The 24,549-nt window shown below is 40.6% G+C and overlaps 2 protein-coding genes across 2 annotated transcripts; one reads left to right on the forward strand and one right to left on the reverse strand.

Annotated features, from left to right (window-relative positions):
* Positions 1-1,573: 1,573 nt before the first annotated feature.
* On the forward strand, positions 1,574-11,200 carry LOC109623787 (transmembrane protein 263-A). The gene is made up of 3 exons (XM_020078264.2): positions 1,574-1,724; positions 4,814-4,943; positions 5,941-11,200. The coding sequence occupies exons 1-3, from the start codon at positions 1,719-1,721 to the stop codon at positions 6,219-6,221; spliced, it is 417 nt and encodes a 138-aa protein (XP_019933823.1). The 5' UTR covers positions 1,574-1,718; the 3' UTR covers positions 6,222-11,200.
* Positions 7,919-22,078, reverse strand: LOC109624249 (carbohydrate sulfotransferase 1-like). The gene is made up of 6 exons (XM_020078798.2): positions 21,746-22,078; positions 20,344-20,711; positions 19,884-20,097; positions 19,260-19,486; positions 17,172-17,389; positions 7,919-15,344 (listed from the first exon to the last, which is right to left on the reverse strand). Exons 2-6 carry the CDS (start codon positions 20,671-20,673, stop codon positions 15,008-15,010), a joined length of 1,326 nt encoding a protein of 441 aa, XP_019934357.2. The 5' UTR covers positions 20,674-20,711; positions 21,746-22,078; the 3' UTR covers positions 7,919-15,007.
* Positions 22,079-24,549: the final 2,471 nt, after the last annotated feature.

Genomic DNA, 24,549 nt, shown 5'->3' on the forward strand with positions numbered 1-24,549 from the left:
GTTCAGCTGCAACATGTAACTTCACCACTAGATATCACTAAATTCTACACAATGTACCTTTAAGACACATTTTTACTTCTACGCTATACATTTTAAAACAAATATCTGTGATTTTTACTCCTTACATTTCATAACAGGCTCATTACTTTTGTTTTCATGCATTTGAGGGGAATTATCTGTTGTAGAGCGACTATCAAACAGTATAGTCGCCAAGAGGCTAAGCAGGGGAAAAACTTTACCTGCCGGACGCGCTGGCTGTTCAATAAAACTTCGATCCAAAAGATTGCTGGTTTGTGTATATTTATTTCAGCTAGAAAATAAGCAGTGAAATGTTCCCACTGTCCAATAAACATCACATTTAGTTCTTTGGTTGATATCATGCGGTCAGCAAAGTAGGACTTCCCTCCTCACCCAGTTCATTCACCCGGTGAGGAACAGCTGATTTTACTACTACCTGCTGACGTCCCACCACCACGTGACTCAGATCCCCGTATGTGACCCTAGCAACAAACTTAACACTACAAACAATATTAGCCGGCACCTTCATCTGTTTTAAATTTGCATAATTGCCTTCCCAACATCTACAAAGATTTCAGCCTGAATGGATGAGACAATAACACAGCCAAGATGATTTGTAATGACATTTTTACTAACTGTTGTATATTGTGGATTTTGTCTCAGCGTGTTTGTTGTTTTGTTTAAAAATTGATAAATAAAATAAATAGGGTTAGTGTACGTTGTTTGTGTTCACTTTTTAAAATCAACCTGCCTGGGATTTCATATGAACCATTGTGCTCATATTAGTTAATGTACACTGTCCCTTTTAAATAATTAAAAAGTAAAAGAGCCAAGATGAGACACATCAGGATGAAACATCCAAGAGAGGAGGGCTCAACCACGGAAAAGGGGAGCAGCGCATATGTTCATGACAAGGAGTAACAACATGGAAGAAAGAGAAGTCAACAACGAGGTAGAGAAACATTTCCCGTCATTGGTCTTATTTAAATGAAGAATAATGTATTCAATACATTCTTCACATTTCATCCTGGACAGTTTTGGATGCTCAAAAAAAGATTTTCTCGCTTTTACATTTGTTCGTAATATATTTGAAAGTAAAAGTGGTTTAGGTGAAATAGTCTTTTAGCAATGTGACATGAGTTGTATTTTGCTTGCTCACAGACAGCCCTCAGAGGGGAACCTTTTACTTTTATACTTCAAGTACATTTCACAGCCTGTACTTTCATACGTTTACTTGAGTAAACGCATTGAATCACTACGCATACTCTTACTTGAGTAATTTTGAACACAAATATCTGTACTTCTACTACAGTAAAGAATGTATAGTCTGCTGACATGGTGGACAGAATCTGAATTCTTAAACCGTGAACTTTCAGAATAAAAGCAGATGGCTGTTCTTTTATTGAACAGGTTCCTGAGCAGCTTGATGACGCTTCTCATTCACAGTCATCACCGAAGCCTCTAATATATTATATCTAATATTCTGCACAGTGACATTTGTAACAATGTAACCAAGTAGCCACCGGATGGAACTCACTAGTGGCGCTGTGTGGCCGTGGGCCGTCATTACAGCGGCCAGCGCTCAGTAAACAACACGACGTCACTTCCGCTCTGAGGTTGACAGCTCAACAACAGAACGGGGATCGTCCGAGGCTCACGGCGGAGACACGTCTGTGGACAGCAGCAGCCACGGTGACGGGATGCAGGTAGGAGACGGCGCCTGGTTGCGGGTCAGCCGCAGCTGGAGCTCCAGGCCACAGCTGCGGCTGGAGAGCCACCGATGGCTCAGTACCAGTGCGTCGGGTCAACGCGCAGCTCCAGTCACAACACACCTCCGTGTCTTTGTCAACTGTTTATTCATCGAGTCATTATTGTTTGTACTCTCTCTCCCTCTCTCTGTGTCTGAATGCGTGTGTGTGTGTGTGTGTGTGTGTGTGTGACATCATACGGTTCATTAGACAAATGATCTAATTATAAAAATAATCTCCACTTTCTAAAAATGTATCAGTGGTATACACAAGGGTTCGCACAAGGGTCTATGTAAGGTACATTTTATCATCACGAGGACTGTACGTGTGCGTCTAAGCTCCAATTCGTGTCCTTGCAGCCACAACTCTACAAGAGCACCGACTGCACAAGTGGACTTGAAAGTAGTATCAATTATGAAGTAATATGATGAAGTATTATGATAAAGCACTATAAAGGAGTATATTATATTATAATTATTGTTATTAAGTAGTGCAGTAAAATATTATGGACAGATTTGAATGAATATATATATGGTTTGTACCTGATGCTGAATGACTGATTCAGTGTTCATCAGAGTGACAGAGGAAAGAAGCTGTTCTTGTGTCTGGTAGTTTTGGCCCTCAGTGCTCTGTAGCGCCTACCAGAGGGGAGGTGTTGGAACTGGTTGTGCCCAGGGTGTGATGGGCCTGCAGTGATGTTTCTTGCCTGTTTCCTGACTCTGGAAATGTACAAGTCCTGGATGGAGGGCAGGCTGGCACCAATGATGTTTTCCGCAGACCTGGCTGTCGGTTGTAGTCTGTTCCTTTCCTGTTTGGTGGCCGATCCAAACCAGACAGTGATGGGTGTGCAGAGAACAGACTGGATGCTGGCTCTGTAGAACTGGATCAGCAGCTCCTGAGGCAGGTTGAAGTTCCTGAGCTGGCACAGGAAGTACATCCTCTGCTGGGCCTTTTTGGTGATGGTGTCGATGTTGGAGGCCCACTTTAGGTCCTGGGAGATTGTGGATCCCAGAAATCTGAAGGTCTCCACAACAGACACAGTGCTGTTGAGTTTGGTAAGGGGGGGGCAGTGTTGGAGGGCTCCTCCTGAAGTCCACTATCATCTCCACAGTTTTGAGCTTGTTCAGCTCCAGGTTGTACTGAACACACCAGAGGAACAGCTGTTCCACCTCCCATCTAGTAGCTGCCATTTGTGCTAATGCACTTCATCTAGCAGGCTACTGCTACTGCTGATAATTGCTAACCATTGTCAGCCAACAGCAAAGGTGGCAAAGCTACACACATTCTGTACACACAGAGACTAATGTTAAAAAATGACTCAAGTAAAAGTATTCAATTCAATTCAATTTTATTTATAACGCGCCAATTCATAAGTTACATTATCTCAAGGCACTTTACATTTAAAGGTCAAGACCTTAAAACAATATTAACGTAGAGAAACCCAACAGTTCCCACAATGAGCAAGCACAGGCGACTGTGGAGAGGAAAAACTCCCTATGAGCCCTGATTCAACCTCTTCACTCAAGTAAACATCACATCATATTGATGAAGTTCAAAGACGATTCAACTTAGACCACTCTTACTGCAAATCAAAAAAATATATGATCAAAACAGATGCAAGCAAGATCTGATGTATGACCATGAAAAATTCTCCAGGCTGTAATGAATTATTCTTCATTTAATTAGACCAAGGACGGGAACTGTTTTGTTTCTCTGTTGACTTTGTGGACGTCAGCTATGTTGCTGTTTCTTCTCTCTCTTCCATGTTGTTACTCCTTCTCATGAACATATGCCCTGCTCCTCTTAGTGGTTGAGTCCCCTTCTCTCGTCGGTTTCATCCTGATCCGTCTTTTACACCATGTTATATATCTGCCTGATATGCACTGACGAGCCCCTTTCAGACCTGCGGAGGAACTCCGGAGAATTGGGTCAGAACTTTCCCAGACGTTTGCCTCTAACACATGCACCGCACAGTGGGAGATTCTCTGCTCAAGACATGTTCACAACAGCAACAAATGCTCTGCAGGATTCCGGTGAGGGAAGGTACAGCAGGCAGAGGCAGGACATAACATATTAATACCGCTGCAGTGATTTTATATACAGCACATCGACACTGGCGTTGGCTCTTATCTCCGCAAACTCTCGACATCTTCGTCAGTCATCTGTATAGTTGTTTTCTTTTTTTCATTTTTGCATCTGCGTGTTGGGGACCTCTCAGGAGTCTCTGACATTTGCATTTACATTTGCATTTACACATACACATACTCCAGAGAAACTTTGGAGAATCTCAGCAGTTAGATGTATGTCTGAAAGCAGCAACATAGCAACATAATCATCTTGTTCATCATCGTTCGTTTGGGTTGAAATCTGTGTGGATGCTGGGAGGGCAATGCTCAGCTCTATGATGCAAAAAAAAAAGAAAAACTGATAATTCCTCTCAAATGCACTGAAACAAAAGTAAAAAGTCTGTTTAAAAAATAAAAGGAGCACAAAGTAGGCTACAGATATTTGTGTTTAAATTTAGGGATGTGACTGGAGTAAAGTACAGATAACAGAAAAATCTACTTCAAGGTTCAGTGTGTAGAATTTAGTGACATCTAGAGGTGAAGTTTCATGTTGCAGCTGAATACTCCTCATCTCCCCCTCCCCTTCCCATCATGAGAGAGAACCTGTGGTGAACTTCAGTTGTCATAAAAACTCAAAAGGTTTTAGTTTGTGCAGTTTGGACGACAGTAAAAAACATGGTGGCCTCCACAGAGAGGACCCCCCTCCCTGTAAATATAAAGTATTTAGATATAAAGAAAACAACAATTCATACAATTTAGATGAAACACCAGTGAAAACATCACTAGGATTATTTTATATTCAATTTCTGCCAAAAATCCCTTTCACCTAAATCTTACATACTGGACCTTTAAGCACAGTGAAGTTTAGTTTAGTTTATTTTAACAATAGTATTCATGTGTATTTATATTCATCTGCTTTGGTGTTCCTCTCTCTGTAGAGCTGTTTGCTCTGTAATACCAACAGTTCATGCTGTCTTTCAGGGGCTGACTTCACAGCAGGAGGTAGATGAGGAGAGCTGCTCGCCTTCTGTTGAATCCAACAACCATCACAGCTGTGAGGACAGAGAGCAGGAGGAAGATCTCCCAAATCCCAAAGAGGAACAGACACATGGTGAGGAACCACCTCACGTGTCCAGTCACACTCACAGGTTCCAGTCCAGTCCGGCAACAGTCCTACTGGCTGCAAATTCCAGTTTCCCCCCTCCCATAGTATAGCTGATCTCAGGTGGAGTTGTGTGTCAAAATGTCTAATATCAATGAATCCAATTCAATCAATATCAGCTGTAAACACATGAGGCGTTGTTTTCATCACTGTCACTGACTGATGAACATGTTTTCTGAGGAAGATGAAAAATGTGAGCTGCTAAGTACAGGACGAATGATCTTTATTGCTCCTCTTTTTGTGGAGTGATTCAGCGTCATGCTGCTGACAGTGTTGCTGGTCTCGCTCAGTCCAGGTCCACTGCACTCTGGATGAGGTCTAACATACAGTATGTTGTGTCTGTGTGCTCTGATTGACCTCAGGTTCCTTTTAGGATTGGGTCAATCTTTTATGAAAATCCATTTATGTGCACTGGGCTCTGGCAGGATTTCCTGTTTCTTGCATGACAACCGGGAACTTTTTTTATCCCAGTTTTATCGTAAGAGCATTTTCACAGTGTAAGCTCAACCCTGCAGATACTCGAGCAGATTATTGTGATGAATCTCTTTTACTGTGACAGTGATTTATGTTTTCTAAGAGCTAGGATCATCGCAGAGAACTGGGCACAGAAAGAAAACATTGAAAACAGTGAAAAGATTTTTATCATCGATCTCCTCTCACCATCTCACATGACTATTTTTTTTGAGCAGTGCAAATGTAATTTTGCAGTCAGACGAAAAAGAGAAATTCCATGCGGTCCTGGCACAAGATATTTCTATTTAAGTTTACTTTGCCTTTGTGAGCAGGCAGGGGTCATATAAATGGCTGATCACTATATCTGGTTTCCACTGTAATGTTTTCAGTGAAAAAATATACTCGAATTTTGTCGGGAGGCTGAGGCTGCCGCAGGAAAAACCCTGTATATCTAGCTCATCTCTGTCTCTTTTTTTTTTTTTGTCTGTCTCAGACGCAGATAAGGACCACCCCAGGCCAGAGGGAGGAGTCATGTGGAGAGTGGGCGGCGGCCTGTTCAGCATGACTCGAAACGTTGTTGGTGCGACCCTGGGGGGTGTTGCATGGGTAGGAACCAAAAGTTTTGAGATCACCAAGACAGCTGTGACCAGTGTGCCGGCAGCCAGTGTAGGACTGGTTAAAGGAAGTGTCTCCATGGTGACAGGAGGTGTTGGAGCAGTGGGATCTGCGGTTGCAAGTAAAGTCACACCGAGGAAGAAGGACAAAGCTGACTGATGTGTGATGGGTTTTGTGTGTGTGTGTTTGTTTGTGTGTGTGTGTGTGTGTATGTGTGTGTGTGTGTGTGTGTGTGTGTGTGTGCAAACAAAATACCTCGGAAGCTTTGAATGGATCTTCATGTCATAATTCAGTTCTCATTTCATTTATTTATTCAAAGGACAATACTCATTAATCCACAATAGTGTAAATATACAAGTATTTGCCAGTTGACACATTTTCAAATGTGGTTTTAACTGCAATGTTTGGATAACCTGTACCTTCTTTGGCCAGATGTTGCCACGAGTGCTACTTGGGTGATAAATCCGAATGACAAAGACAAAAACATCAAAAACAAAGTAGCACAAAGTGTATAACATCACAAAACATTAATACAATGATACAACTTCAACAAATACCAAAACAAACAACAGACACCCCTGACAACAGGCAGACGACACGTTAGCCATAGGTAGGATGACAATAACAGTTACAAATAATAAAGTTACATAGTTAAGCTGTGCATTCATACGTGAAACAAGTGTTCGACACTGGAGGGTAGGGAAAGGTTCATGTAAATGTCCCGAAATGCATGACATCGACACATGTAACATTTTCCCTCAACTCAGTAGGATCCACGTACTTGAGTTCAAAGGTAAACATTTTGTTAAAACTTCATATAGTTCTATGGAGAATAAAGAGTACAGCTCAGTTCTACTTTTACTTGCTGTTGCATGGTCAGAACACATATACACTGTGCTCAACCTAGAGCACAAACATTTTGACAAAACAGGTGGAAGAGTGTTAGCTTCATTCATTAATCAGACCTAATGACCCTGTTCAGGACTGGTGTTAAAATCCCTCCCCTCCCCTAACCCTCTGACAATCCAAGTGGACATATCTGAGTACGTGTCAAAACGCCCAACACTCACTGAGGACGCATTTTAAATTGATCACTCAGACCTCATTGGAAGGTGGCCACATTGTTTTAGCAGTATGTACTTGAAAGACAGCCTCCTCAGCTGGCATCATTTGACCCAGTTGAGTTTTACAATGCCCCACTTCTCATTGTTGAAATGATTTTCTATCTCAAATGAGTGAAAGCTCATTTCATTGCACACTGGTTTGCCCCGCACCTCCTTGCTCGTCGCTTTTCTCCTTCTCTCACAAATATAAACACACTGACAACAGATCTTCTTTTCATCGTCAGACAGGCTGATTGAAACATAATTTGGTCTTCGTGAATTAAGTGTTAAGTGTTTATTTAAATATAGAGCGGTGAAGGGAGATCTGATCGCAGGAGACACATTCTAATGTCAGATGTGAACTGATTAATATAGAGCCGTCCACTTGTGATTGAAACCACCAGAGACAGATATAATTATATCAGGTGAGAATTAGACACAGGTATAACCTCATCATAACTACACTTTAATGATTTAATAAAATCAACTTGAGTCTAAATCCTAACAAATGTACAAAATCCTTCAATGCTTCACTTATATTTTCAATTTGTATCTGTGTCTGCACTAGTAGTTATTTATATATTTATTTTTTAAAAAGCTCTTTGTTGAATCTGATGAATTCTGTTTATGTTCCCTTTAGAAATGTATTTTGACTTGCCAGCATCCGGTTAGCATATGTCTTTTTACAATACATTGTTCATCAGTGACAGTTTGTTGGGTGAATAATATTGGAGCAACTAGAGTGACACTCAGTAGAGTCTATACCGCAGTCTCACAATGTTACAGAAAGTGAAGACAAAAATCTGCCTCTTAGTCTGTGTTAATGCCAAAATGTATTAGATATTTTCTTGGCCGAAGTCCCTACTTCTACCAAGTTTCATGGAAGTCGTAGTTTTGGTTTTATCCTGCTAAGAACAGACAAACACAAAAAAACTACAGCCAATCTCACAAAAAACAATCAGACAGGGGCGAAACATAAACACCTTGGCCGAGGTAATAACATCATCATGTGTTCTCATGTAGAAGAGAACAGGAACATGGCAGATTTGTTCCACAAGGGAAAATGAGACTTATTTAGAGGAGCCTGTAGTTTTTTGTTAGTTTATGAAAACAGTCCTTTACTGGAAAGTATGCTTGCAATGACTGAGTCCTTTGCGGTAGAATTGAATACTGTCCACATTATGAGATAAGCTAATGTGCCAACACAGTGGTGTCATTGAAATGATTGAGGCTCTGTGTTTTGATGCAGTGCTTATGTTAGTGTGAACACAGCCTTCAGCCATATCATAGGACCAGAAACAAACAAGTAGTATTTAGCACCTCCATGTGGCCGTCCATTAAAGCTCTTTCTCATAGTTCCTACACAGGTTATCTGCAACACCAGAGCTTTGAATCTGGACCAATTAAAGACCTGGGATTGTGATTCAGAGTTGTGGAGCCAGACTTGGGCATTACAGCATGGTAGGGATAAACATTAGGGTTTGTGGGGATGGACATTCAAGAGTATTTCTACCAATGTTAGGTGGCTTAATTGTGCAGAACGTAATCATTAATGAGCTCAAACCATTTAAATGTCATTTTAATTCCTCATAGTATTACTACAGTACATTTTAAGAATCAGATTATAAGCAAATGTGTCTCTAATTCAATTTCATCTTAGACATCAGTAACTTGTACAACCCTGTATCCTGATGATTACTAAACTAAGACAAGCACCCCCCTCTCCTTGTTCATGTGTAGATCAGCAGTACAGTTAAAACTGTATGGGTCAACACGACATGAATGCAAACAGAGGTTTTATGCAAAATTAGCTGCAGTATATCCAACTGACATGTATGTGAATGTCATGCATCATTTGCTTTGAAAAGACTGTCTGTAAAGCCCAGAAGGTGATTTGGGATGTTTGTAATTGCTAGCATTAACATCAACAGCTGTTTATTTATAGTTGTCAGAAAGTGCTGTCTTCTGCAGCAAGGTCCACAACGCCCAAAAGGCCCTCTTGCCCCATCTTGCCACTCCCTGAAACAAGTCATTGTAGCATCCAGTGTGCTTTGAAGAAGTAGCTCTACTCAGAGGGCATACCATGACATCTTATCACAGTTCTGGCTTTGAAGATAAGTAAAATAGAGTGAAGAATAATGTTACATGCTGGAAACTGTTGAGTTGTGTCGTTACATCAACGAACTGAAAACAGATTAGAGCAACACTATCTAATATGGTTTGAAAGTGTCCAACAGCAGACACTTAGTTATGACAAAATACCATCAAGTAAAGTGAGACTCTATCAGAAGTAATTCATAGACCAACAAAATGAATTCATTCAATGTTTATGTCTGGATCCACTCCAAACTGTAGTGTTCTTCCTTGGTTCATGCCCCACCCCTCCACAAATAAATGCTGAAGAAAATATGAATTACCTGGTAAAAACATATAAAGCATAACATAGGCTAAATATAAAAGCATACACTTACATTATTTAATACAAAATAAAAAACTCACTTTCAGAGTAGCTTACTGTTTGGCCACTTGTTTTCACCGTTTGCAGTGTAACATGCAGACAGCAGTTTCCCACTTGGTGCAATATCAGCGACCAATACAGACAAACCAGAAAATGAAGGAATTCTGTGTCACTTTCCATTGCAGAACATTACATGTACCTTATTTTCATCAGCCATTGTCTGTTGAAGATCATTTTCTTACTTAAACTATATGTTTTGGTTGAAAGTGCTTTTATGTTCATATTTAGTATTGACATCATTTATTTCCTCAATGTGGTGTTTGTTTTTACAGCCTATTTCTTTACCTGTGTCTTTGCTGACTGGAGCCAATTTCACAACATTCTGTTTCTTTATTCTTACAGAGAGATCACAAATGTTTCAATCACATTTGATACAACCTTTGCAGTTTAAGTGAAATGAAATGTATCTACAGAAAGTGAACACTGAAATATCAGCTTGCAAATGTAATGAAACTGGCTTCAAGTGAGTTGTATGATAGAGTATGCTATACTGAATCTGAAAAAAGCATGCTACTGCTGAAAATGTTTGGTTTTACTGTGTTCATTCACAGGCTAACCAGTTTGTCGCTTTCCACATTACAGTTGTAATGTGGAAATGTCAAAACTGATCATTTGACTGACAAAACAGCAATATCACAGTTCATAATGTCAATGCAATATGTACGTTTGAAATGTAAATGTCTGTGGACTTTGTGGACCTGAGCAATAACACTTCATTAATGTGTTTGTGATTTTCTGGAGCTTTGATTAGTTAGCAGGAAAATAGAGTCAGTGCTTATTTCATACAGCAACAATTCATTCATTCCAGTTGTGTAACTGAGAATTTAAACAAAAACATAGTGGTTCCAGTGAAATTACAAAACAGAAACTTGTACAATGATTCTTAATGTAGAGGAAAAGCATTTCAGTTGTAAATGAATAATTCATATTTGTTTAGGTTTGAAATGTGTTTGTCCTTCTTGGACATTACTATTTCCCTGTATCTACCTTCCAGAATACAGACAACAAACTGAAGCACTGCTTCCATTACTGAGAGACAAGGGAATATTGACCTTCTCTTGGTCAGCTGGCTAGAAGCAACACTTCAGTGAGGTGGTGATGCGGCTCTGTGTCTTCTGGGTGTTTGCTTACACAAGAGCCTCAAAAGTTTCATGAGCTCACAGAATATCACAGCTGTATTTTTGGGAGTTTTGAAGAAGACATAAAACATGCAGAATTAAGGATGAAGACCAAACTGTGTTGGCGTTTGTTTGAATTTTATAATTGCACTTTTACTGTAAAGCTACATTTTTATAAGTGAGTAAAAATCCTTTGACATTTGCTGCATGCCTAAAAACAGTATTTTACAATCAGCTGTCCTCTCTTTTACTTTTAGCCTGACTCCCTCCCTTCCCCTTTCTGATAGTTTGTAACCCTGAGACTTTTCAGACCAAGCAATTTTATGTATTATAGAATTATTTTTGTAGATGTAATAAGACTGTAATCTGTAAAATAAAAACAGCAGTTTTTTCTTTCAAGTAATGTCAATCCCATTTTATTGATATTGCAAAGCCCAATACTACACTGTTTAGCATTGGATGCCATCTACTCTTAGGGGGGACATTTTGTGAAAAATAGTGCACATAATTCTAATTAGTTGTGACGTGGAAAAAAACAATGCAACATTTATTTTACACTCTGGGTGTTGTAGACGTCTGTGCTGGTGGACCAGCCCACTTTGTTGTTGTACACCCAGGTATCTGTAATCCCACACTATCTCAATCCCCATGCCCTGGGTTTTCACTGGTGTAGTCTGGGCCGACTTCCTGGGAAAGTCTCTCACCATGTCTGTCTTAGTTTTGTTGATGTGAAGGTAAATATAATTTACATAATCAAAAGTTAGCCATCTTTCCACAACATTCTATTCGAGTAAAATCACTAACATACATACATACATGACAGTTGGGGTCACCATGAACAAGAGTGAAGTGAAATATCTGTGTTACCTTTCAAAGATTAAAAATGCAATAATATTTAAAGGTTCAGTGTTTAAGATTTAGGTGAAAAAGATCTATTGGCAGAAATTTAACATAAAATAATCCTAGTGATGTAGTGAATAGTGTGTGATCATCTAAATGGTACAAATTGTTGTTTTCTTTAGAATGGGCCCTTTATATAAATACTTTAACATCAACATCGGGAGTGGGTCCTCTCTACAGAGGCTGCCATGTTTTTTACAGTAGTCTAGACTGAACAAACCAAACACCTTTTGAGTTTCTATGACAACTGAAGGCTACCACAGGTTCTCTTACCTGTTTGGAAGTGGAGGGTGAGGTGAGGGGTGTTCAGCTGAAACATGCAACTTCACCAGTAGATGTCACTGAATTCTACACACTGAACCTTTAATAAATTAGGGTTAGGATTAACCATAATGAAAAAGGAGCCAACTTTAAGTTTCATTTTCTCAGAATTAAAAATCTTCTGAAACTTGACATAAATTCAGCTGGATCTCGGAAAGATGTCCTGGGTATGTTTAGTCTATAGCTGATGAGTTAATACACACGAAAAACTCTCATGACAAAAATAGATGATTCCTCATGTGATAAAAGAAACATTTCCATAAAGCATTGAACTAAAATCTCCTTCATGGTGGTACCTTCAGGCTGCAAGCCTTTCAGGTCATGATCAGAGTGAAGTAAATGCAAATTTTGTCACCTGTCATTACTTAAAACCATGATGGTGCCCGTCAAGACAAGCTAGTGTGTCAAGTTTACACATGCACAGTGATGCTTGACAATCCTTAGAGCTGGAAACATGTGACTTTTGGATGCGTTGCAAAAACCAAATGCAATTCAATCACTTGGATAAAGACTGAAAACACTCTTTGGTGGAATTTGTTGACCCTACCCACAAACTAGTCCTGCTGGATTCTTGCTATTGACAAGGCCTTTACAAGCCAAGCTGTGACAGGTGCCCAACATGCAGCTCTCACAATACCCAGTTCTGGCAGAAACAATGTTAGACACGTTCTGTGGTGAGTGGCTAATAGATCTCTCATTAATAAGGATCATTTCCAAAGGAGCTTTGTTTGTTGTTGTTGTGGGGCTGCTGGAACGAGCCTGATAACTGATGTGGTACAATATAGTGACACTACATAATATTTGGGGTTTTTCTCTCTGGCCTGTCATGAAACCACAGTTTGATGGAAGAGACGATTTATTGAAATGAAAATATTTGCTCAAGCTGTTAAATGTGAAACCAGCTGATGGTGAATGGACTGTTACAGGACATTCACGCTGCATTATTCAGCACTTTAGAATGAGAACTGGAGGTGCCGGGGATCAAACCATTGACCTTCTATAGTTAGTGGACGACCCTCTGTTCCTGAGCAGTCGCACCCTGATGTGATGTGATGCGCCCTGATGATCTTCAACATTAAATTGTTGAACTGCAAAACAGTTGAGTAACAACCTCCCTCTGGTCCAATTCTATAAACTGTATGTCCCATTCTGAAGACGTTTGATTCTCAGTTTGGAACAACCTGCTGCTGCGAGCGGTTCTTTTAAAAACTGACTGCTAGATAGTTGCTAATATCATCAACATCATCATCCTCATCTGAAATTAGACATGTGGCCAAAGAGAGGCATCACATTGTGAGGTAAGTGTGATGTGTGCTAAATAATTTAGTATGGTCTTCTAAGTCTATAAGGTTATAAAAACTGAAATTGCCTCTTGACAGGAAAAAGGTTTTTAACCCCTTAATTAGATGCATCACAACGTTTTCTCTATGCAGCTAAAAATAAATCTTGTTTTAATGAATCTCATATTGTATAATAAAGGGAAAATTAGTAATATGTATAAACCTTGCTTGTAATAACAATACCCTTTAATGAGAAAATAATGAATAAAATGGCATAGCATGAAAATATCATGAAAACTATTTTTCATTAGGTTTTTTCTCCTTGCTATAATAACAAACTGAGAAAATGGTGTTCTGTCACAGTGGCACCAACACACAGTCATACATATCTGTCAATGGTAAAGCATGATCAATGTAGAACCCACCCTTTTTCATTGAAACATTTAAATTCACTGATTATCTACTTACCGCAATGCTACTTACCGCAATGCATAAAAAGCATAACATGCCTCCATACTGCTGTGGTGTCATCCAAGCCCCGACATTCATCTCCGACTCCAAACAGCATCGTTTACACCTTCTTCTAAGCCTAAATGTCCACTGACATCTTCCTACGAGGTGCGTTCACAGACCCTCGGACACACCATCTGGATATGAATGTCGGGGCTTGCGGACACTTGGGTGACTCCGCACGAGCAGTATGGAGGCATGTTATGGTTTTTCTGTTATTTTATTACGTCTGAAGAAGGACTCACCATTCACTTCAATTGGATTGGATTCTGCTGTAAAAAAGTTTACCCCTTAAACTCCAGAAGTGTTTTGTGGACTCATACACTTCACCCAGCCCACCATCGGCAGAGTGGTGAATAGATAATGACTGAATTTTAATTTTTCTGTGAACTATCCCTTTAAGGAGACAATTATTAGACAATTATTTTATGACCAGCATGGGTACCTGTTTAGCAACACATCTCTTCCACAACCTTCACTGAAACATTCTGGGACTGTCGATCCAGACCAGACAGGGCAGCCTTTGCTGACTTCACACACCGTTGATGGGCGGGTTTGTCCCTCCGTCTTCCTCAGATCACTGTCACCACGGCTGACCTGGCGCACCCCACAAGCCCGGGAGAACATCCGATCAGGCGGTCTTGCCAAGATGATCTGGCATCTCATCAAAGTTGCTCAGGTCACCTGCACATTTCTTCCACATCCAACATGTTGACTACGACAACCAATTGTTCACCTACCGTCGAATATTTTCTTTACCTTGTGTCCGTCATTGTTCCAAGATAATCAACATTACCTGCTTCCTCTATCAGTGGTCCTAATGTTTTGGCTCATCAGTTAATCTACATACAGAAGTTTAAACATGATTAGCTGTAACATTTGATTTACCATGAAATGGCTTGAATATGTCAAATGGTTCTTCAAGGGGAAAATGGCAGGAACTGAGGTAGTTGATTGCTCAGAGGGTAAATAAATACAAAGTAAAGGTTGACAGAGCGGCCCAGATCCCCAAGTAACACTGATACCAGTGGAAAGGATGTGCCTTATTCTCATCCTCCACCAGACATAGTGAGGATATTCAGATCAGCCAAACAGTTTGGGCCACATCATCTCAGCTCCATTAACTTCAGTACTGTCTTGCTTTGATGGTTTCTTGGACACTCAGTGGATGTACTGTATGTCCGTCATCAGCTGTTTAGAAAAATGGGAGGAACATCCTGTCCTCCACCAACGAGTGAGAGAAGTTCTTCAGTTCTCTTGGGTGGAAGACGTTCTTGTATCCAAGGATCTCCAGAAGTGGTTGACACACCGTCTGGGTGTAAACTACCATGTCGAAGGATAGCTTCACTCTCCAGTTCTCTGCATTAGCAGCAGAGTCCCGAACTGTGGTGAACTTATGCCGGGACGACAGATCACTGCTACCCCGAGTATTGTTGATGATCCAGTCCTCCACACTCTGGTCCAGAACCAGACCAAGGAAACTGTAGAGCTCTCTGGTCTTCTGTACAGGAAACCTGGCAATGTCTTCATACCTGACCCAGGGGGAGGTAGAGAGGAAGGATCATTCAGTTGTTTGTCAATACCTATGACCATAAATAAGACTCACAGGGTTTAGGCAACTGTAAATGCATGGTGAAGGCAGCCAAAATGTTATTATGATTAAACAAAAAAACAACTTAACATTCACACAGGATTCAGAGCAGTGTCTAACGTTTCATCATTGTTTCCACATACAGAGGAAATTAGTATTTATAGAAAATGTAAATTAAGTTTATTTTCAGTACCATTTTAAGTGAAAAGGAATAACTTTACAACAAATATAAAAGTGAATATCTAAATACACTGTAGTTAGAGAATATTGCAAATGCCAAATTGCACTTCCAAGCTCCAATGATGATTTTCATGGGTTAGTTAGGTCTTTCATATCGTTACTGTGAGTTGAACTAAAGTTTGAGTCCTTCATCCGATCAGGTGAAGGACTTCCCCCCCCCCCCCCCCCCCCCCCTCTCCCTTTTGTCTCCCCTCTTTTCCACCCATCTATTTCAGCCCACATTGAGTCTGGTTCTGCTGGTTCTGGTTCTTCCAGTTATTGGGGAAGTTTGTCCTCTCAACAGTCGCTTGCTCATTGTGGGAACTGTTGGGTTTCTCTATAATTTGTAAGGTCTTGACCTTCTATATAAAGTTCCTCCCGATAACGAATATTATGATTTGGCGCTATACAAATTATATTTAATTGAATGTTAGGAGACTCTTGTGGAAATGGTGTCAGCTGGGGCAACATGGTTTCAGTGTGTTTGGTTATTGAAATCTATGATGTAATAGTTTAAGGTGATGATTTTAACTTATTTTTTTAAATAATCATTCAGGAATAAAATGTTCCCCTCCAGCTACTGGGTGAGAAATGACAATACCTCCACCAGGTCGGATCCTGTTTATCACAATGATATACAACATGTCTCTGCCCAAAAATGAAATGGAATTTAATCAGAATGAGTAAATGAGCCATAGTCATTGATTTATCCATTCTCTGCATTCATACACAAGTTTCATGTTAAAAAGGATTTGTATTAATATGTTTGTATGTTGTTATAATACGAATAACATGTTGTATGTGAAAATATCTTGTTCTGACCTAAAAATATATAAAATGTCATAATAGAAGTTATAACTTGGGGCTGATTCTGTTTTCTTTTCCTGGAGTGGCAACTTGTTAGTTTTGTTACGTTTAAAAGAACAAGAAAACAAAGATTGACAACAGATCATAAATGCCTGCCTTTTAAGAAAACTAAAAGTCAGCTGTGAATTCACTGCTCTTAGCCACTACTGCTTTTTGCTGCTTATACTTCCAAATGGGTTCCAGCTATGAAAGTCAACAGCATATCAGCAATAAATTAAGCAGGTTAAGTCCAATTATTCTCATCCTGCAATTGATGACTGGGTGGATGTTGTTCATAGACAAGAGCATCTGTTAGCATTGTCAACCACCCTGCCTGAGCATTGTATCTGACACCATTATTGCCTTTATATGGATCCAGTTTTTGCCTGTGTGTTCCTTTAAAGTTGAGAATCGAGATCAATTGAGTCAACTCTCTTATAAATAATCTTCTAATCGACGTCATGAAATTATCTACATTTGCTCCAACAATAGCTGGGGCCCCCTTTCACAAGTACATATCAAATTCTGTCATGATGAATCAACCACAAGCATAAAAAAATTTGAGAGTTAATCCAAATATTTAATATCAATTTTGAAGATCATAGTTAATTTTTTTTTTTTTTTTTTTACGAGATGGCTGTTTAAATAAAAACAAAACAAAAGATCGGATTAAGAATTCATACGTTATTCCTGTCCTTCTCACCTGAGCAGCATGTACCTCCCTCTGAGCCAGGCGGGTTTTGCCAGGCCCATGGACACAGACCTGAGAAAGTCCTCACACACTGTGTTAATCTGTCCCAGGTCCAGGTTGTGGGGTCGGCGTCCAGTCGCTCTCCACAGACGCCACAACCGGTAAGTATCTCGAAAGGTCTCGACACGAGATGCCAGGATACCTCGTGGATCTCGCACAAGCTGGACCACCTGATGATGATGACAATGATGAAGGATAATGAAACATATTTACCAGGAAAACACCGTGGTTACGATGTCAGTCACAGTACAGATCAATGTCTCCATGTAACAGCATGTGAATGAAGGTTTGAGTGAACTCCCACCACAAACAGTGTGTTACTAATAGTGACGGTAGTGGCAGAGGAAATAGCAGCAGTGTACTACAGTGACAAGTATTATTAAGGTTTCAGTGAAGGACATTCCAGTTGAGAAAACAGTCTTACTACAAATTCTATTTACTGGCTGCTCTAGAGCTTTAGATCATGACACTGAGTAGAGGTGTAATGTTATTGTAGATCTTAGAATTTCCACTTATGTTGGAGCATCCGTTTACAAACTTCAATTGTCTTTTATTTCATGACAGAAGTGTACTTTAGTGCAGAGGCAACTGGCACATGTGGCCACCACACAGCCCACAGGATAACTCAACATAAGCAGGCTTAACGAATGAAATATACAAATCATTAAATGGTATATGGTCTGTATTTATATAGTGCTTTTTTGCCATTCACATGCATCTATGGGCAGCACATTTTTTCCATGAGGGGAAATTTGAGGTTTAGTATCTTGCAACTTTGGATTGGATTGAACCGCTGACCTTCTGGTTAGAGGATGACCGCTTTACCCCCTCAGCCACAGCCAGCCCGTTAGATTTTACTTTTTGAGCATAAACCAGTTGTTTGAAGCCAGTTGCTGGCCTATCTTCCTGCCTTCACCTGGTTAAGTTTGTTGGCCTTCATTTATTGATATTAGCTGATACAGATGTTGTATGTTGGGTTGATGATGACATTGTTGAATTTGAAATGTTGTTGTCAAAGGCTTATGAGCTGTGTCTACTTAACAAACAGCCCCTTCTTTAATGCTCAGTTAGTCAGGCCAATGCAGCCGCACTCATTACATCATTCTGTCTGTCACATCAGAGTGAGAGTAGCAAAGGCTACTGGCCCAACACCACCCCTGCTCTGTGAGCCTGTGTCAGGCACATTTCATGTCCACGTGTCTATGTTCATGGGCTCGGAGTATCTCTCAGAGGCTGCAGTTGTTGTCACCACATGTTCAATCCATACCAATTTAGAGTTGCAATGATTGGTTATCTAACCTTCCCTCATCCAGTCCACTATGTTGTCAACTAGTGAAGAGTTGTTAAATGCATCTCCAGACTCAGTAGTGCCAGGCAATACATTCACACAGAAATAATAAGCTGATTGCCACATGTCTGTTCAGGCTCTGCATACTGAGTCCCGCTTCACTAAACTTTGAATAAACAGGTCAACAGCTCTTTGCAGCAGCGTTGGTACAGCGTCAGGGTTCTGTGGACTGAGTCCAGCAGCAGGTCTTTACTTTCCAGGGCTGAATTACTGCAGGCCACATTTACAGTGGAAAGCCAGCGTTACCACAGGCAGTGGTGGACTGCACATTGGGAGCACCGGAGGCCTGAGGGTCTTTTTGGCCTTGAACAGATAACTTGATGAGCAATAATATAGCAAGCAGGAATGAGGTGAGAGACCTTTTAAATCCACTAATCTGGCAACCGACATAATCACGTCATACTTGGTGTCGCTACGCACAGAGCAGCCGAAGATATTACAGCTCTGCTATCTGAAATCATTGTAGCAGCCCTGCACCCGCTTCTGATAATATTATAACAAGTCGCTGGTGAAATGTCAAAAACAAAAAAAAACTGAGGTATGAACAGAACTGTGGCTTAAAAACCTAGGTCCGAACCTGTAACTACTCCTCTCTATAAAGTCCAAGACTCCAGCTGTAACGTGAATGGACAAAAACTGTAATATTGACATAAATGTTGTATTACAAAGTAATAATACTACAATTTCTCTACCTTCAGGTTGAGTCTCGGGTCCTCAATCAGTGCTCTAAGGTCACTGATTTGGGGAATGCGCACCGTCTTGATGGCAATGTGGCGCTTCCCTCTGCAGGCATCAGCAGCCAGTGACACGTTGAGCGGCCCACATCTCTTTCCACACTCCCCCTCATCAGTCAGAACCAGGCTCTGCTCATCTGGGCCCAGAGGAACCTCACATACAGGAGGGGAGCACAGAGACCGGCCTAAAGACAGAACCGAACAATACAACCCACTGTAACAACAAATAGAAAAAATGTAAACCCCAGCAACAATCAAATATTACTGTAGCTCAAATATCAACATGTGAATAGAAGCAGGACAAGGTGACAAAGTGCACAGAGAAATAATATTTTTGTTTAATATTTAAACCTGCAATTAAAATAAGTTTTGAATGATTGGATTATAATCAGATAAAGTGAAAGTACAGGTATAGATGCAGCAACGACACATTGACGATGGATAGTGAAGCACAATACAACAGTGTCAAAGATGGCTACCATCTTCCTTTAAGTGTAATCAGGATACAATAATATCTAAATACAATCGAGACATATTGTAATGCCAGGTGTAAATGGAGTGGCAAAGATGCATGTCCCTTACTAGCTCCTCTGCGGAACAGCTTGTCAGTGGAGTGGTTGGCAGGATGAGGTCGGATGTAATTCTCCAAACTGATGAGATGACAGTGGTACAGGGACCTCAACAGGTCTCTGGCTGCACCCATCATTACCCTCCTCTCAGCCAGGCTACGACTCTGCACCAGCCGAGGAAGCAGGGCCGACTGGACGTGGAACAGGGGTTCAAACAGGTAGAAGACCTGGGATGTATATACAAAAATTCAAAGATAATAATATGTAATAGTCCTAAGTGCAGAATGAGATTTTCTAGGTGCAATCAATACAATTTTAGTGACCAACCCCATTGCTTGTGCAATCAATAAATTGATTGCTTAAACCTGAAGTCGTCATAAAGTAATAGAAAAGCATGTTCAAGTTAAGCATCTTTGAATGAGTGTATGATTGTATTTTTTATTGTTGATGATAAATGTATATTACATTCTAACCTCTGGATGCTGGTTGAACAGCTGACCCACAAAGGAGGATCCGCTCCGTGTGGTCGCCAGGATGAGGATGTGGGTTCTCTTGTTGGCATCATATGTGGGGAGAGAGAAGGTAGGGGAAGATGGGGTGTTGGAGAGGATCTCATCACACCCTCGGTCCGAGCCCTCCAGTGTCAGATCTTTGAGGCTGCAGTTGACTGCTTGGCCAGTGGATGCCAGACCCACAGAGCACAGTAGGCTTAAGGGCTTGGTGGAGAAGGTGCGGATGGCAGTGTACTGGATAGCTATGGAAGCTAATGCTAGCAGGACCATGGATTTCCACGAACACTGCATGATGGCTAAGCAGATGGATCGGTGAGCCACAGCGCTCTCTGTCAGACAGGGGGACAAACACAAACAGACATGAGGAGCTAAGGAAATAATATTAAGACTGCTGTTTTCGTTTTATTCTTAGAAAACAGAAAAAAGGAATCTGATCTGTAGTGACTAAGCACATGTGCAAATTGCCCAAAAACATAACAGCTTCTGAGTGCTACCTCATTGAAGATGTCTCGCAAAATGAGGGTGTGCCAAGACTTCAAATTTAAACATAAATTTACAGAATTGCCCAATAACAGATTAGCTTACTTTAAATACATTTGGATGAAATAACAGCAGACAAATGCAGTCACTCCCCTGCTTGTACCATTACCATTGTGGCCATTCAAAACCACTCACCAATCCTAATTCTAACCCTAACATCCACCCAGACCTCACTCTAATCCAAAACCTCATTCTAACACTAACCCTCACCCAAACCTCACTCTAATCCCAAACCTCAATCTAACACTAACCCTCACCCAAACCTCACTCTAATCCCAAACCTCAATCTAACACTAACCCTCACCCAAACCTCACTCTAATCCCAAACCTCAATCTAACCCTAATACTCAACCAAACCTCACTCTAATCCCAAACCTCATTCTAATCCTAAATCTAACCCCAAACCTAATTCTAGCCCTTACCTGAACCTCATTCTAACCCTAACCCTCATCCAAACTCCATTCTAAACCTTGCACAAACCTTAACAATAACCCAATCCGTATTTAACCCAGAAACAAGCCTTTGGAAAAAGAGAGGACCAGTCAAAATGTTCACACATTCCATAATAATAATAACAACATGCTCCTCAAACACACACACACACACACACTCCAAAACAGATTCCACCACCAAATATCTATCCATCCATCAGTGACGGCTACATATTAGCACACCATGGCAGGAGCTAACCACAGTGCCATGTCCTTGCATCACATCGCTTCTCTCTCCTCGCTCGGTGAACAGGAGAGCACGCAGCCTCCCCTCCAGGCTGCTGGAGCCGTCAGTCTCCCCACACACCACAGACAGCGGCCGCGGGCCTTACCTCACGTTCCTCTCCTCCGTGTTCTGGCCGTCAGCGGGAGGCGGCGGGCTGCCTGCGGAGGCATGCTGCTGCTGATGCTGCTGCTGCTGCTGCTGCTGATGCTGCGGCGAACCTCCGCCGCTGGTGCAGACAACAGCCCGCGTCTGTCTGCGAGCCGCACACGGAGGGTGAGGACATGACGCTGCGGGCAGGAGACAATAACACAGACGTTAACCAACGTTCAGGAGCCACCAGTCACATCAACGGGGTGCTGGTACCACAAGCTAGTACATGCTATTCAGGTCCCTATGACTCTATCCATCACTGCCGTGCTGCACCCCCTCTCTGACCTCCTCCTCCACGCGCGCGCACATATACTCAGGCACACACCTATCTATCTATCCATCTATCTATCCATCTATCTATCCATCTATCTATCCATCTATCCATCTATCTATCCATCTATCTATCCATCTATCCATCTATCTATCCATCTATCTATCTATCTATCTATCTATCTATCCAGCTACATATCTATTTGTCCATATATCTATCTATCTATCCATCTATCCATCTATCTATCCAGCTATATATCTATTTGTCTATATATCTAACTATCTATCTATCCATCTATCTATCCATCTATCCATCTATCTATCCAGCTATATATCTATTTGTCTATATAACTATCTATCTATCTATCTATCTATCTATCTATCTATCTATCTATCTATCTATCTATCTATCTATCTATGTATCCATCTATCCATCTATCTATCCAGCTTTATATCTATTATCTATATGTCTATCTAACTATCTATCTATCTATCCATCTATCTATTATCCATATTTTTATCTATCTATCTATCATATATATTCACCAACATCCAAAGAAGACAGCCTTTTTCAGTTAGAGAAATGATAAGATAAGATTGACTTTGTTCATCCCACACTGGGGAAATTTCAACATTACAGCAGCAGAAGGGCATTAGGATAGAAAAAAATTAAAATATAGAAATAAAAAATAAGAATAAAAATATACATATGTACAACTGATATCTTTACTTTCTCTCTATTCCAAACAGAAGCCTCAAAATCCCCCAAGATCTTAATTTTCAGCCATTTTTTTATTACTTGTTTTGAAAAACAAGTAATTATTAGCACCTTTGTATCCACTGCATAGAAAAAGTTGAAATATTATGAGTCTCTGAAAAACTCACATTTTTTTCTGTACCTGTACATTTCAAGCCTAGTAACACACCCAGACACACCCAGGTTCATGAAGTCCAATGTGACCAGAGCTGCTCAAACCTATACATCATGAAAACCAAACAACCACTGCACAAACAGTTGGCCCAACACAGGGCAGCCAGTTCCTCAGGCCACAACTCAGCAGTTCACTTACACCTCCAGGACAAGGGACACTTTTTTGAGGATGGTAATATGCAAATTTTGGCCAGAGAAGACAGGTGTAAAAGAGGAGTGAAAGAAGTCCTCTTTGTTGACATGGACAATCACACTTAACAGAGGAGACACCAAGTCTCAGCTACCTACAATGCTCTCCTCAGACAGCTCAACACCCCAACTCCAGTGACCCTAATGATTCACACAAAAGTAGGATGGGTCGCCAACTTACAGGTATTAACATTGACTCGGAGGACCCCGACAACCCACTAGCTGGAGGGAGGTCAACAACCTGCCTGTTTTACATAGCCACTCACTATACCCAAAACCTCCCATCAGTCAGTTAGAACTGAAGAAGCCTCTTGGATGAAATGTGAAATGTCTTCGAGAAACACAAGCAAGTCCAGTTGTCTGTACGTACACATACAACTTCTGAAGACACAGCTTTGTTTGTATTCTCATAGAGAAAGTTCTGCACATAGATGCACTGTATGAATATGTGTATGTGTGTGTGTGAAAGTGTAACTGTACTGTAAAGTGCTTTGAGTGGATTTGAGAAGCACTATATAAATACAGACAATTTACCATTTATTGTATCTTTCATTGGATGCCAGACTGATTATACTACACAAACACAGAATCAAATAATAATGATTAAATAAGTATTATATTGTCCCTCTAATGGCTTTGTCATCACACAGAAATCAGTCAACTGTAGTAGCTAGTATTTACCCCTAGATGGCAGCACATCAACACTGACAAAGCTTGTAGCTGTGTCTCAACAAACCCAATCATGTGAGAGCTGTTTCACTGCCACATTAAGTGACAAGATTTTTTTTAAAATATCATTTAAACCATTTACATATCATAGTTGATAATCAATCATAGTTACTGGGAACTGGTTGTGTGACGTCTTCTGTGCTAATAAAGTCTCTTTTGGTTCTCTGTTGAGGTTTTTTGATGCACACTCAGCTGCTGCTTTCAGTTAAACAGCTTCAAAAGTCTGCTTCCTGTGCTGCACCAAATAGAAGACAAAATTAGCAACTAGCTGGTGAACATAGTGAACAAGTAGAGGCTGAAGTGCCAGATATTTTTCCCAGGATGGAAAGGTCGGCCAAAACAAAGCATGATTAACAGGTCTACAAATCTTAAATAAAAGAGCACTGGCAACAGGTTGAGCATATGATATGTATGGGAAGGGGCATCATTCCTTAGACATGAGTAATCGATAGCCTCAACCCAATATACTAAAGTTTTTATTTGTATTCTTATAACTTGTGCAAAACTATAACTGGCTCATGGACCAACACACTAAATTATGTTATATGAACTTGTACAGCTCTAAATACTGACTCTGGTCAGTTTAAATGATTGCACAATGAGCTGTGACATACTAGCAACCCAGCAGATTTACAACCACA

Source organism: Paralichthys olivaceus, chromosome 7, assembly GCF_024713975.1.
Source record: "Paralichthys olivaceus isolate ysfri-2021 chromosome 7, ASM2471397v2, whole genome shotgun sequence".
Lineage (NCBI taxonomy): Eukaryota > Metazoa > Chordata > Actinopteri > Pleuronectiformes > Paralichthyidae > Paralichthys > Paralichthys olivaceus.

What these genes read in the sequence shown, in the direction of transcription:
- LOC109623787 (XM_020078264.2), top strand. An exon ending in CAAAGAGGAACAGACACATG is followed by an intron (nt 4,944 to 5,940) that starts GTGAGGAACCAC and finishes TGTCTGTCTCAG; the next exon opens with ACGCAGATAAGGACCACCCC.
- LOC109624249 (XM_020078798.2), bottom strand. Translation starts at nt 20,673, where the DNA reads ATGCAGTGTTCGTGGAAATCCATGGTCCTGCTAGCATTAGCTTCCATA. An exon ending in GCTGTTCCGCAGAGGAGCTA is followed by an intron (nt 19,487 to 19,883) that starts GTAAGGGACATG and finishes TTCTGTCTTTAG; the next exon opens with GCCGGTCTCTGTGCTCCCCT. An exon ending in GGGAGGTACATGCTGCTCAG is followed by an intron (nt 15,345 to 17,171) that starts GTGAGAAGGACA and finishes CCCCTGGGTCAG; the next exon opens with GTATGAAGACATTGCCAGGT.